At 43.5% G+C, this 14,640-nt stretch overlaps 1 protein-coding gene across 5 annotated transcripts in view; it reads left to right on the top strand.

Moving 5' to 3' along the window:
* Window positions 1-14,640, top strand: part of foxp1b (forkhead box P1b) — a 145,433-nt gene that overhangs the window by 93,027 nt on the left and 37,766 nt on the right. For 4 of the 5 annotated variants that reach the window (XM_076752739.1, XM_076752770.1, XM_076752759.1 and 1 more), the window contains one exon: window positions 271-414. In XM_076752739.1, coding sequence (XP_076608854.1) covers window positions 271-414 — 144 coding nt within the window. Of the gene's footprint in view, window positions 1-270; window positions 415-10,791; window positions 10,866-14,640 lie in introns of those variants that run through there. The other variant, XM_076752781.1, reaches the window with a different exon arrangement.

The following is a 14,640-nucleotide window of genomic DNA, read 5'->3' as shown; positions in this document are numbered from 1 at the left end:
TTTGTTTTGACATGTGATCATTGTTCCCTGTGTGTTTGTGGAGGGATTGTTTATGCCAGCCTCAGATTTATGACTGAATGGGAGAGTATGAAAAGATGGTCTGCAGTGTTTGTTTGTTATCTATCCCAAGGCCATGTGGATATTGTTGTAAGGGGATACATCTGCTCTGATAATAGGCATCAAAGTGTTCTCAAGGGGCTTTTAGCATATCAACTTCCAGCATTTCTATTGGACTTTGTTTTAATCTTAATACATAATTCTCTTTATTAGGCTCTCCAAGTGGCTCGGCAGATACTCCTCCACCAGCAGCAGCAGCAGCAGCAGCAGCCCCAGCCCCAGTCGCAGCAACTGCAGTCTCAACAAAACACTGGCCGCAAATCCCCCAAAGCCAACGACAAGCAGCAAAGCCTACAGGTACCATAAATATGTTGTCATTCTTAGACAAGCTCTTATTTATTAACTCGCCATTATCACAGGCCACGCTTATTTGGCTTTGTGGTTGATCCAGTAAAAAAAAAACAAAAAAAAAATGAAGTGAACTTATGCAACTCTCTCTAGAACATAGTGTGCGAGAAACAGCGCTGGGCTAAGTTCACAAACAGGAAATTAAAATTGGCAGTGCAACATTTGCAGTTATCTGTGCTCACGCATTATGTGTGATTTAGCAGCACACATACAAACACAGACACACAGCCAACCATGTGTCTTGACATAGAAGATTGGAAGCAGCAGCTTGTTGAAATGGCCACTGTTGTGAAATATATAGGCCAGGATGTTAGAAGAGGCCTCTGTGTGGCCAGTTCAGATCACATGAGCTCATCCAGTAGTGCCAGAATCATTCCAGTGCAGTAACACACATCAGCATGTGCGGCTGATCCTGACCTCTGCAGTGGAAAGGCCTTTTCTGTTGACTGCATTTAGTTTAAGAGGTATACAGCTTGTGTAAAGGCAGGAGAAAGTGTGGAAACAAGGGAGAAGAAAAGGGGGAAGTGAGAGAGGTTCATTCCTCCCACAGAGAAGTGAGTCGGGTCAAGCAGAGGAAACTCCGAGCTTTCCCTGCTTGCCTTTCATCACTGCTCTGCGCACACACACACACGCGCACACACACAGCTTAAATAAAAGAGGAGGCAGGTCCCTACCACCAGCAGCAGGAGGTGCTGCAGAGCAGCCCACGAGCGGGGTGGGTGATAAGAGGTGGAGGGCTTGGTGGTGGACTAGAGAGAGACAAGCGAGGGGTGGGAAAGTGTGAGGGTGGGGAGAGGTAAAGAGGCGGTAGGACAGCTATTCGGACTGCCTTTGTGATGCAAAGGAAAAAAATCTTTTTTATTTTTCATCTTGTTCTGCTTTTAATATGAACAGCGCTGCGTATCTGATGCAATATTTACGTTAATTTCAGATCAGCAGCCTCAGAGATGTATATCTTTGTTTGAACAAGGAGCGGTTGTTTGTGCCAGTGTGAAATTGCAAACGACTTCAGGGCATATTTGGTAATTAATACGGAGGCCCTGTTCTCTATGTGTGTATATATATAATATTTAATACCCTTACTATCCCATTGGGGGCCCTTTTTAATGAGCTATTGTAGCAGCTAGGTCTAATGTCAGGTTGTGAAAAAGCCTCTTTGTTGTGCAGATGTCTTCGGAATAGCTCCAGAGGATGAAATATGACTGTGATGACCTTTCAGTTGTGTGCATATTTGTCAGGATTCAAATAAGTTGAAAGGATCAAACTAAACAGTTTCCACAGGCTGGCAGGGAATTGTGCTGCAGAGGTCAACAGAGGGGACCACAACGGCAGATTCCAGCGTACAGCCAGTTGTTGGTACATAGTGAAGTACTAGACCATCTCCTGCAGACAAAGACAAAATTAAAATTCTAATTTATTAATGTATACAGAGAGCTTGGCCAAGCTGTCACTCAGCTATTGAAAAGAGAGTCGGGCCCTTTCCCCCGCTTCCCCTCCCCTCCCCTCTCCTGCCCAGTTCTTGTGAAGAGAGCACAGGCTTGCTGTAGTGTCTAACTAACGCTGTAAATTGCCTGCTCTCTAATGTTGTATGTTACATTTTGCTGGGTTGAAACTGCCATTATGAAAAAGCCACAGGTCCATACAAGTGTTTGTTTATCTCTGAATTACATATTCTGCTAATTAAACACACCCCAACCACACAACACACACACCCACTCACACTCACACTCACACACACACACACACACACACTCACACACGGAGTTTAAAGCCAAGCTTTCATACATAAACATCAGTGTGCCGCTCCGTGTAGGGATGTATTACATTTGTTTTTGTTGGGTTTTTTTTCTTCTCATGGTTTTCTAGTGGTGAGATTTCTCTTGTTTTTTTTTCTTTCTTCTCACACCATCCCTCTCTCACAAACACATTTTGTGAAACACCAGAGGGTAACGGTAACGAGCCTCATCTCGCTTCCTCTTTTAAGAACAAGCCTGTGCTTAGAGGAGCCCCCTTCACACAGAACATTCACTATCTCCATCATACAGCCTGGATAATGATTATCTGTTGAGCTGGACTGGGTCATCAAAAGACATGATCCAACAATTATGAGGCTGTGTAGTAAGCTGACACCCCATAAAAGCACCTGATCTGTGGACGAGGCTCCATTCATCTCAGCGGTCTTCCCATTAGGCATGAGGAGATGTGCAGAGAGACTTTTACTCATTTGGAGATGTGACTCACTTTCCAATTCATTCTCATTCAAGTCAAAAATAATGAAGCACGGTATATACAGAACATCTGAAAAAAAAAAAAAAATGAGCGGCATAGAGTAGTAAAGGGAAAAAAATATGAGTCAAACAAGCCTCAGAATCCTTGATCAGCATTAAATGGCTCTTTGGTTTTATAGCTCCAACAGGGGTGCCCCCCACCTCCCCCACCCCTGCCTCTGGATGAAGATGCTTCCACTGTATACTCTGCAGCCTAGAGGCGCTTTAATCAGGCTAGATACACAAACAGCTGCTGCGCAGGCTGGGAAGCAGCTAAACATACTTGACTGGTCAAAAAGCCAGTAAATTACATTGACAGAATGACACGTGTGATTAAAAGAATCCATGCCGCTTTTACCTTTCTGCGCTTCACACCTACAGTGGCACAACGACGAGAGCCGGCAACTCCCACCCCGCTAATTACCATTATCAGTGAAATGGTAGGGTTTGACTCATTAGTTCCATGTGCATTTAATTAGAGGCAGGCTGAAATTGGATTTAACTTATTACTTTTTCATGGATCACTTTCTTGTCATCACTTCAAATTGGATTGCAGCCCCAGGTAACTAATTATGCCAGCCGCAGGATCAGGAGTGGAGAAATAGGTAATTAGGAACAACACTGTCGGACCCTCGCTGATAGTCCAGCAGCACCAAGGTGGGAGGAGGGGGAAATTGAAGCTCGTTTGTGGCGTTGCTCACGAGCCTGGCTGGTTAACTACACCTCATTGCAAGAGATCCTAGGTAGGCATCCACCTCCTACAGGGGATTATGTGGCATTCAGCTGGGCTGAAGATGTTGTGTCAACATGGTGTCTGTGCTATCAGTGTAATGCCCAGATTATGCTTGTTTCCCATCCAGGATTGTGCCTGAGATTGGCCTTCATTATTCATGTCACTGGTACAGTGTGAGGAATGGCTGGCGGCCAGCTGAAGTTCCCTGCGTGGACGCTGCTTGAATGACATTGACTGGTTTCTGTCTACACTTATTGTAATAGGAATTCATGAATGGCCGCTTTGAGGAGAGGCAGGTGGATAATGTGGGAAAGCAAAGATATGCTTAGCACATGTATCTTGAGTTTAGGGCAGTTTTTACTGGTGACTCAGAGCAGAGATAGTCTGCTTATAGAAAAGGGTAAAGGAAAACGATAGCATCGCTTTACTCACTATTCAGAGCTTTCATGTTTCATCTTCAAATGAAAAGCTTCTTTGCAAAGAATCTGAAGCTAAAAGAGCATCTCTATCCTTTGGCTTTGATTGCTTGTTCGTATTTATTGCAATTATGTGATGAGATACATGAGAAACACTATTCCGTATTCTCTGATAAATGTTGCATTGAACATTTTCATGATGTCAAAGGTGCATCGCTTGCTATTCTTCAGATGCAGAGAATTTACTGATGTTTCAAGACCATGCCATGACAGTTTTCTTATCCATAGTATTACCACTTGAAGCCACAATCTACACTTCTGACTCTCCTTTTTTTCTTCTTTTCTGTCTCTCCCTCTCTCTCTGTGTTTTCACACCATAGTGTACAGCCTCACAGAGGGCATCTCCAGGTCAAAAGATAATGTCTTTTCAGTTTACAGGATGAAAGCCTTTTAAGTTGTAGAGAGCCCCTCCATCGCCCCTCCTCCCTACGTTTGCTCTTCACATCCTTCATTTGCGGTCTGTCGGGGGGAAGCGTGATGTGACACAATCCAGGGGCCAAGCCTCTGTCTGGCAGGACGGGGAGAAGCCGCCGGCTCTCTTTCTCTCCCTCTCCTACTGTTTTTGCAGTAGGCCCATGGCATTGTCCTGACACATGTATACCACAGCGCTCCAATCTGTAAGTCATTAGAACACTAGGCCGAAGCCTGTCAGCTGGAGCTCAGCCAGTGCTGCAGGGCGATCTGAGGCAGCATTTCGAGGTGTTCCCGCAGCCCGGTCGGCCAGTGGCCCAAAGTGGCACGGCAGCGGTAGCCCACTGGCGAGGTGACGGTGAGCACGAGACTGGATTAATGTCCTGGTCAGTTGATGCAAGAGCAAGATTCAGTCTACACAAGGGGAACCTGGCCAAGAGAACAGGAGTGGATTCATATTCAGCTAAAATCCACTGGAAGAATTTTAGATGAGAAAATAATACTGGCAGGAAGAAAAATGAAAAAAAGAAGCGCTGAACATGGAGAGACAGACGGAGTGGTGGCACTCTCTCAAAACGCTGAACCAAATCAAAGCATTGCCAATTTCTAATTGATTCACTTAGCGAGTGCTTTAAGCTTGCCAAGATTAGCCAGTCTATTAAAGTTCAGATCTCTGCAGGTTGAGCAGGAGATGATTCACAGAGCCTGTGGATGTAACCACAACCAACACAGTGTTTGTGCCTTGTTACAAAGTATTTGGGCAACAGTGTATCCATGCTCAAAGAAATGGTTTGACATTTAATGCTTCTTCATTTCTAGAGTTAGATCGATACCACTCTCATGTCTGTACGGTGAATGTGTAGCCACTACCAGCAGCCGCTTAGCTGAGCTTAGCACAAAGACTGGAAACAGGGGAAAACAGCTAGCTTGAAGTCTTGTTGTTAACGTGAAGTTGCTAGAAAACCAAGAGAGACTCCATGAAGTGACTGGAGTAAAACACACAGGGTGTTTGGCGCCTTTGGATAGAGCAAGGCTAGCTTTTTCCCCATACCGCGTCTTTGAGGGTAGCTAAGCTAATCGGCTAGCTCTTGTGTCAAATTTAGCATACATACAATGCTAAAGAACTACAGACTATTCCTCTAAGAGCTGGGGGGGGGGGGGGGTTGTATTTTTATTTTTTTGAATATACTCTTGATTGAACTTATAGTTGATGACATTTTTTGCCGTCTTCGCTTCCTTACCTCGAGCGTGTGCTGTTGCCATGTGTATTTTAGGGAAATGTCATTCAGCACAGCTCTGCAAAGTGTCTCCAACAGTAAAATCCTGTAATTCATCAGTTCTGTGCGTGATCCTTAGAAGGAGTTCATCTCTTTGTGTAAAAACGTCTCAAGGTGATGCTGTAATGAAATCTCATTTTGACACGTGTGTTGCTTTGAGGTGATACAATCTGTCAGGAATGATCAACACAACGTGGAGGCCGGTGCTCGCGTGGAACCCCGGGATCAGGCCGTCTCCTTTGCTGCTTGTTTTCCTTGTCATATTGTAAAAATGTATTATGTGTACTGTATAGATTAGAACCAGGTTTGGGATAATCCTGTCAGAATGAAGTCATCTGTCCCATTTCCACGCAGCCAAGCAGAGACTGGGGGTGGGGGGGTGGGGGGGGCTGCTGTGTTCGGAGCTTTCTTCCAGCCAAGACGATGACTGTCGAATTGACTCCAGTCACAGCGCTGGGAGCCACTTACCATTTTCAGGACCCTCTTTTCATTTTAGGCCTGATGTTTCCCTTCAAGCAATGAACCCTCTCAACCCTCCACCCCTCTCAGTCATCCACCCAGATACACACTTCCCCCTAAAATTTGTTGTATCTTTGTGTCATCCTCTGGCACTATGTCTTGATGTCAAGCGTGTGTTGTTTGGAGTGATTCACAGGCCCTTTGCAGCGGGGTGGAAGGATGGGTGCACAGTCAACCATAGCATTAATAAACACTAACAGCTATGCAAGGTGCAGTCAAGTCAGCATCGGCTCACTATGCAGTTTCTCTTTGGGTGTCGTTGCACACTTTTGACAGCTTGGCGATTCTCTGATTCCATTTTCCCTTTGGTGACGAGTAGGAAAGAGCAGTGTTGTTTCACACAGACAGCATAAGAGAGAGATCCAGAGACAGAAGGGCCTTCAGCTACATGAGGACATAGTTTAGAGTTATATTTTATGTTTGTGTTGGACATTTTACAGTAAACCATCACGGTGCTCAGCCTAGTCATCCATGTAGCTCCACCCAATCTGCAGAAAGCTTCAAACCAAAGTGTCATGAGTTTGCTGTTGCCTTTTAATTTTGCCTTATTAGTTAATAGAAATTCATATTAAGAGTGCTCATCTATTCCTGTTACCGCTGTGAATGTTCCTGAGAAGTGTTTTATTGGTTAGTGTTGGAAACAGGACAGGCTCGCAAATACTGTCTAATAACACCACTGAAAAGGTTAACTAAACAGTTCATCATGATGGTTAGCGGTGATGTAGGCTTACTGTGCGTCCTACACTTAGTCTTCCTTAAAAAGTGATGACAGGAGCCACCCACAGACAAGCTTGCTTACACTCTATCAGTCTGATTTTAATAGCAAATCTCGTGTATTTGTGACTGCCCATGAATTAGACTACGATATATTTGAAATAACGTACGTGCTCTTTGTGGCGTCAGATTTAGCGGTCAAGTTATTTTAATCTCCACAACCCACACAGAACAAGTGTTATTGCTTGTTAAAATACAGTTTCTGTGTATTAATATAGTTTCCGATCTTAAATCAAAGATGAATCAATCACCTAACAAGACGAGGCAGAAATTCCCCCACCTCTTTAAAATCGATGTTGCTCAAACCCAAATGTGTTCTTGTTTTGACTAAGTGAAAAACCACACTAGACGGTACACGCTGAAACACAAGCTCCGTTATACACTGGCTGGCATATCACCTCAGGAAATATTTTGCAAATACAGACTTCACATGTGCTGACTAAACAATGTGTTCCTGAAGACTGAAATTAAAAGTAAATAACCAAACCCATATATAATAGACCAGGAGGAACACGGTGACTCAGGCGTGACTTACTGTAACTCCATTCTGCTTCGGGTGATAGCCTCATTCACTCTAAATATGACTTATTCCAAGTATCAGAGGGAGTATCGGTGGGTTGCACATGTTAAAAGAGTTCACTGTCATGTCATTACAGTGGAAACACACTTCGTTCTAACATGACTTTTTAAACCGCAGCACCAACGATAAGTAAGACTCCACAGTATTACAATAATAACTTGAACAAGGGTTCAGAACAGTAAACACTAAACATAAAGTAAATGCAGTTTGAATTTAAAGTGAAATAAAAGTGTTTTCACCTTTGGCGTAGTGAACGATTCAAAATGGATCATCTTCTTCTTTTGTGTTCCTTGACTTCAGAATAGAAAGACAGAGGAAGCGTCCCACCCCTTCAAAAAGGGTTTTGTGCTGTTGTTTCACTGCTGCAGAAATGACACTCTGCACTGTGCAAGTCAGCGGGTCACCAAAATCAAATGCGGGATCTTTCTGAAAGGTTTGGCTGTTGCTCGAGGAAAAAAAAAAAAAAACTGTTGACAAGTTGTGTGAATTATTTCTGTAATGAAATGCTTTGTGTCTCTTTTGACTTTGATAGGGGACACTGTGGAAATAATAGGAAGAAATAACATTACGGTGCTGTTGTGGAGCCAAAAGGTTTTTTTGTTGCCTTGGCGATATTATATAGAGCAGCTGTTATTTATATAGGTCCCACACCTGCCCTGCTGACTCCCACCATCAGTAAACAATGATTTACTTTACACCCACATAGGGAAACAGACTGTGTTTGTTTTCTCATGACAATGGTCCAGGTCACCAGGGCCCTTCAGGAAAAGGAATGAGTGTAGTTTTGTGTTTTCCTCCGCTTCCCCTCTCTCCTTCTCTCTCTCTGTAGTAGCAGTAAGACGCAGGTTGGCATGCCGGTGCAGCTTATTCACTGGCTGTGTTAGTGTTTTGGGAAGGCTTTGTAATTGGAGCCCAGTCGTTATCTTTAGCCAGAGCCGAGTGGGGCAGAGCCCAGGCCAGACCAGACATTAACTCATACTTTCACTCTAACTCAAGCAGGAAATGGGAGTATTTTATAATGTCGTCCACTCTGTCATGAACACAATCGCTTAGTACTCTCTGTAAACTATCACAGGGGACGCCAGTTCAAGGCTCAAGGATATTGATGTTTCTCTGTGCACGGGAGGAAAAAAAAAAAAAAAATCTATATTGCGTGTGTATCACATCGACACATATGTGTAATTATTTTACATGGCGTAGGCACAGAGGCAATGGATTAGAAAGACAGTGTGTGAGAGGAGAAGCTTGAACTGTGTGTCTGCTAAATTTATCATGAGGCCTTTGGGAGCGTTGAAATGAGAACAGTGGCCTATTACTGCTAAGAAGGTGTTTTATTGAGAATACGCCGACATACCACCCTTGGGAGAGTGCCGGGGGAGAAGAGTGTGGCCATAGCCTAAACCACTTTGTGCATGTGTGCGTGTGTGTTTGTGTGTGCGCGTGTGTGTTGAGTGCGTGCGTGCAGTTGTAAGCACATGCCTGCATGTCAGTGTCTTTTTGTGTGAGCCATCTTGAGGGTGTCAGATAGAAAATAAAAGCGTCCTTCTCTTCCACTTAATTATTCACTATGATATGTATTGGAATTGTCACTTTTGACACTTGAGGTGTCCCAGTCAATAATTTATATAGGTCAGGCCAGCTTAGCAGAGCTCATTGTTAGTTATTAGCAGATGAGAGCAGTGGCTTGTTATGCAGGCGCTCTGTTTATTTTACCAGTGTGTTTGCGGACTGGAATGCATCCCATGAACATTCCTTCATCCTTGGCCAAGGGTTTATAGCTGTTGATATGAGCTGTGTTTTAGAGCTCTGTTACTCAGCTCTGTGTTTATTGTCATGATAATTAACAAAGTGAGGTGTTAATCTTGCCTCATGCCTTTTCACTAATTCTTTGTTAAGTGGGTTGCACAAGTTAGAGAACCTGATTTTGTTATTACTTAAAGAACAACAGCTCATTCTGTTTCTTTGTTTTTTTTTTTATGTCTGTCAAATGACATGTGCTGCTAGCTGTGTTCAGATGAATACTGCTAAAGGTACCATTTGCTCAGCCGGAGGGTTAAAATGCATACAGTCACTGTGTGTTGACAGGGGTCAGGCTTCTCCTCCTGCCTTCTCTCTGTCTCCTGGTGAGTTCAGTAGGATCTCCAGTAGGTGGCAGAGTCCTTTTTTCCTCCTCTGTCTTTTCCCCTTACCGAGTGCACACGGGTGTTAAAGAGTGTGATGATATTATGACAGCTAATTGCTCTCATTGGGATGGAGCTGGATGGATTGCTTAGTAGCTGGTGTAATGTTAGCTATTAATGTAAGTGGTTTTAGGTTGTCTCAGGCCAAATTGTAGGATAAGTGTTAAAAAACTGGGAAAAAGTTAATGCTGCTGTGGTTGATTTTATGACCAAATACACACAAACTTGTCGTATTACAACTAGTTGCGTGCTCTGGTGCGAGAGCACACACTGACATTAGTGGAGGAAACACAAGGCAAAACAAACAGTTCTCATAAATGCATTATTTTACTCTCAAATAAAATACATGTGGTATTGTCTCAGCTTGGGAAATTTGAAAAGGAAGAAAAAGTCCAAATAACTACAAAGCGCCTGAATTGTTTGTGCATTTGTTGTTTTCGGCATGTGAAATGAGTTGTGTCTTTGTTCCGGCACTGTAAACAATTCCATTTAGCAGAACAATAAAGGGGCTGATAGCGGGGCCAGCTTTCTTTCTTTCCGCTGGATAGCTGTGTTTACTTATCTGTTGTTTAATTAAAGGGCCTCTTTTCTTTAGGCTCCCATTGTTTCAATAGCACGGCCGGAGTCCCAGCAGGGGTCAAAGGGTTAACAGCCGTCAACTGTGTCTTTTTTTTTTCCTCTTTTTTTTTTTTTTTTTTTTTTTTTTTAAAGGGGCCCCCACACAAAGGCACGGTTTCACCTGCAGCCCAGCCCGCGGCTCCCTATTGTGTGGCCCCATTTGAATTGATTATGTTTAGAGGGCTGGTTGTGATTGGTGGAGAAGGGCGTGGTTGATTGGATAGTTTTGTATCTTGTCAGCCAGGGAGCAACCTTGCGCGTGCAATCTGTCTGTATCCCGAGGAAGGTTGGAGACTCCACAGCACAGCGGCGCTTGTTCTCAGCCTCCCTGCCTGCCAGCCTGTGTGCCTCTCCCTCTCCCTATCTCTCTCTCTCCCCCTCTCTCTCTCTCTCTCTCTCTCTCTCTCTGTCTCTCTCACTGACTCACTCACACTGTCTCTCTCTCTCTCTCTCTGTCTCTCTCTCTCTCTCTCCTTCCCTCTCCGCTCGGCTCTCCGCTCTGCTTCACTCCACACCGCGTGGCCCAGCACTCTGTTTACCCTGCCAGCTAAATGGAGTTTGTCAGGTTTGTCAATATGATTGATTTCTGTGATTTTGCCAGCTTTCTTGTGTAAAAAACTTGACAATTTAATTTGACCGGGGAAAAAGAGAAATAGAGGCTTATTGTCTGTCTATCGCTGATGTTTTATCATTGTAACTGGTTAATTTTGCCATGCAGTTTGTTTATGACAGAAGCAGTTATCCAGGGCTTACTTCGCCGCTGAGATGCTGACAGTTTACAGTCTTGTCCTGGTAGGAGAGACACAGTGAGCAGGTGTCATGCACATTTAATGTACTGTATCAGAATGTATTGCATTCCCAAACAAGGCTGTATAGATTGGTAGCTTCTGTTTTTATGTCATCTGTTCTGTTTCAGCATTTCACTTTTACTTCAAGCAACAGTTTCTTTTGCTTTGTCAGTCGCTGTGTTAGATGCCTGACCATGTACAGTAAGTTTCTGCCTTCCATGTTATGCTGTTTGTTTAGTTTTGTGTACTTTGCTGATAGTGAGCTAACCAGTTAAGCAGGATGCGGCACTGTTCTGTATGCTGTTTGAATTATGGAAAGTTCGAGGAAAAACAGGAGACAGGTTTGCTTCTCATTTACATTGTTGTTTTTGTCAGGAAGTGATCACATTATTGCTGTGTTGTTTTAGAGTATTTTCACGTGAGGTGAGGCATTTGACTTTTTTTTTTTTTTTAATTTTTTGCTACTCATTGGCTTTTGCTGCTTTTGTGTTTTTTTGTGATGATTTGTTCGTCTGAGTTAATGAGTGCTGGTCAGACCCTGCTTGCTCTCAGGCTATGGCCTGGACTAATCCTCACTCCTCATGGTGTCATGGTGAATTAAGACAGGCTGGCACAGCTCTATATTTGACACTGTCACCACAAAACCACGTTAGAGACACGCTGTCACTCCAAATGTCATCGCTTGTATCTTCCTGAAAAGTTAGAGAGTGTGAATGTTTGTACGTGCATGTGTGTCTGTGTGTGTGTGTGTATGTGCGTGTGTGTGTGTCTGTACTTGACAACAAAGGGATTGTGTAGTGCATTTAGGAGGCAAACTTGTGGTCATTTTCTTCCATTTTTTCTGCTGTCAACCTTGAGTCCTGTTTGAAAGCTTTGAGGTTTTACACAGAAGACAGCTATTGACTCTCCGTTGTTTAATGATCTCAAGTATTTTTATTACAATCACATCAAGTAATGCAACTGTTGAAACGACTCACACGTCAGTCACCTTTTTTTTTTTCAGAGCGCTGCTTTTCTTTTTGTCTGTTTTGCACTCACACTTTAGCCCAAACTTTTTTTTTTGGGTGCACTGTTTCAGCACCCTTGCATCAGTGCTAAGAAAGTGGGTGCCTGATTGAAAGGAGAGATGGAGGAGAACCGTGGAGGAGAATATCAGATGGTTGAAGAGGAGGAGAGCGAAGCCTAAACAGGGCAGCGTGCACCGTAATGCCGTGCAGCTGTGCCGAGACTCGCAGTTTGGGAGAGCTGGAGTGCGAGCTGATTGGGTTGACAGTTTGTAATCAAAGTTGATTTATTGTTCATTAGTAGTGCATTAGCCCTTTCAGGCAGGGGCGTTATTTGTGCAGTGGCCTGTCAAGGCGAGGGGCTGCCAGCACCTGTCATTTCTAAACCATGACATAGGCAACCAGATATTAGCCGTGTACCCGGAGAGGGGGGCACAGGGGGTAGCCGCCAGAGCCTGGCAGCTCGCTGGGATATCCTTTACAGGGACGGTCTCCGCTTTGTACTGGAGCAGGCAGGCAAGACAGAGAGGAGAGACGGGGGAATAGTTTAGCAGTGATATAGTGAGCCACCAGCTGCTCTCTGCTGTTATTCCCTGGCTTTCCCGACTAAAACATGTTTTTACTTGAAAAAGGCTTTCGATCTTTTTTTTTTTTTTTTTTTTTTTTTTTTAAGGGTCATTACTGCTCCGAGTGCGTGCGTCTCTGTTTCATATTGGGAGATTAACTCTACACTTGAGATACCATGTGTTTCAAAGGGTTGAGATGGGAGGATAATGATGAGATTACATGGTGTAGAGTGTTTTATGGGAGCAGGTCTTTTTCACCACTCATCTCTGTCACGACCTGCGTATTTTAAAACAATAAGGGATGTGATGGTCTTGACATGTTGCACCTAGAAATGAAGTGTGGATTGTTCTGCTTGTGTGTGGACAGAAACAAGTTGACACATCCTGATTTTTAGTTAATGTTGTAAACCTTAGTGCTGACACTGCTTATCTTTTCAATATAATTTATTAACTAGCTGTGTACTTCATATCAGTCACACAACATAACAATATTAAGAGTGTCAAGAAGCAGCACTATTTGTGGCCCTCTTGTCTGCCGTCACTGAAACGAGGATTAGCTTTGCATTGCTGGTGTGCAGAGAATAGAAACAATCTGCACGAGGATGTGTCAGCCATTGTCTTTTGACTACAGTTTCATTTGAAAGGGATTTCAGAGACTGTGATCTTAATTAAATCTCAACTGACTCAAATAATGCATCTGAAGACGTGCGTCGTTGCGTAACCGCGTGGAGCTGGTAAACCATAGATCACGGGCATGCAGTTCACCGCAACAGTGCTCGGAACACGTTTCCAGGAAAGGTGAAAACAGTGAGCGGCGGTGTGTAGGATACTGGTTGTCACCGTGAGTTTGTAAGCGAGGTTTCAGAACTGAAATGCTTTGTGGCTCTGAAGTACGCCCTTGGAGGTGTGGCTTGAAAGGTCAAAAAGAGTGACAGGACATTGAGTCACAAGTCAAAATGTAATGTAATGTAACTTTTTTGTGAAGCTGAATATTTTTTTTGTGTGTGTTTTACACTTTTTCACTTTGCAAAAAAAACAAAAATATATAACTGCAACAGTATTATTTTAATTTTACCACAATTAATAATGATATTATTTTTATAAGCAAATCATTGATTGTTGTTATCGTTGGATAAAATCACAGATACATTTTCTGCAATACAATTTGCACATGCTGCTAAAATATGATGGGGTGTGTGTGTGCAGACGTGCATGCAGACTTGCATGCATGCATGCATGCGTGTGTGCGTGTGTGTGTGTGTGTGTGTGTGTGTGTGTGTGTGCGTGCGTGCGTGCGTGCGTGCGTGCGTGCGTGCGTGCGTGTGTGTGTGTGTGTGTGTGTGTGTGTGTTGGCCAGTGGTCACCTGCAGTGGTTGCTGCCTCCAGTGTGGGAAACAGCGTCCAGCTTGCAGCTCAGCTGTTATTGTTGGGGTGAGAGCCCGCTCACTTCTCCGTACAGTTTGTTTGTTTAAACCCGACACTGGGACCAGCTCCGGCGAAAACCTGTTTGTTTGTAGTCGAAAAGTTAATTAAAATGCAATCTTAACTTTTGTTTTTACAGTTGCTGCAAATAATTTGAGCCTCAGCCCCCCTCACAGCCCCACACCCTATTTTGAATAGATAGTGTTCGGTGAATGGACACAAAATGTGGCTGTGATTATCCTGTTTATCTGAGCTCGAAACGTTTTTAAAACAGCTTGATTGTGGATGACGAGGAAGGAATTAAGGAGGTCTTAACACTTTTAACACATGGAGGGATGGCGGGTTCTGTCCTGCTTTCTACGTTTTTTAGGCTTATTGAAGAATCTAGGATCGAAATGGGTTGCTCTGTACACAATTTATGTCTTGAAACAATTTATATACCAAGATATTATTCTTCTTCTTATTATTGTTATTATTATTATTATTATGAGGAAAGATTACCGGTGTGACTATGCTTCATCTATTTTTTAGAGGGAAATAACGGCTCTCCACCTCAGAGA

This window comes from Chaetodon auriga, chromosome 2 (assembly GCF_051107435.1).
Source record: "Chaetodon auriga isolate fChaAug3 chromosome 2, fChaAug3.hap1, whole genome shotgun sequence".
NCBI classification, from domain to species: domain Eukaryota; kingdom Metazoa; phylum Chordata; class Actinopteri; order Chaetodontiformes; family Chaetodontidae; genus Chaetodon; species Chaetodon auriga.
The sequence above is the reverse complement of the archived record's forward strand: the minus strand, read 5'-3'. Positions and strand labels throughout refer to the sequence as shown.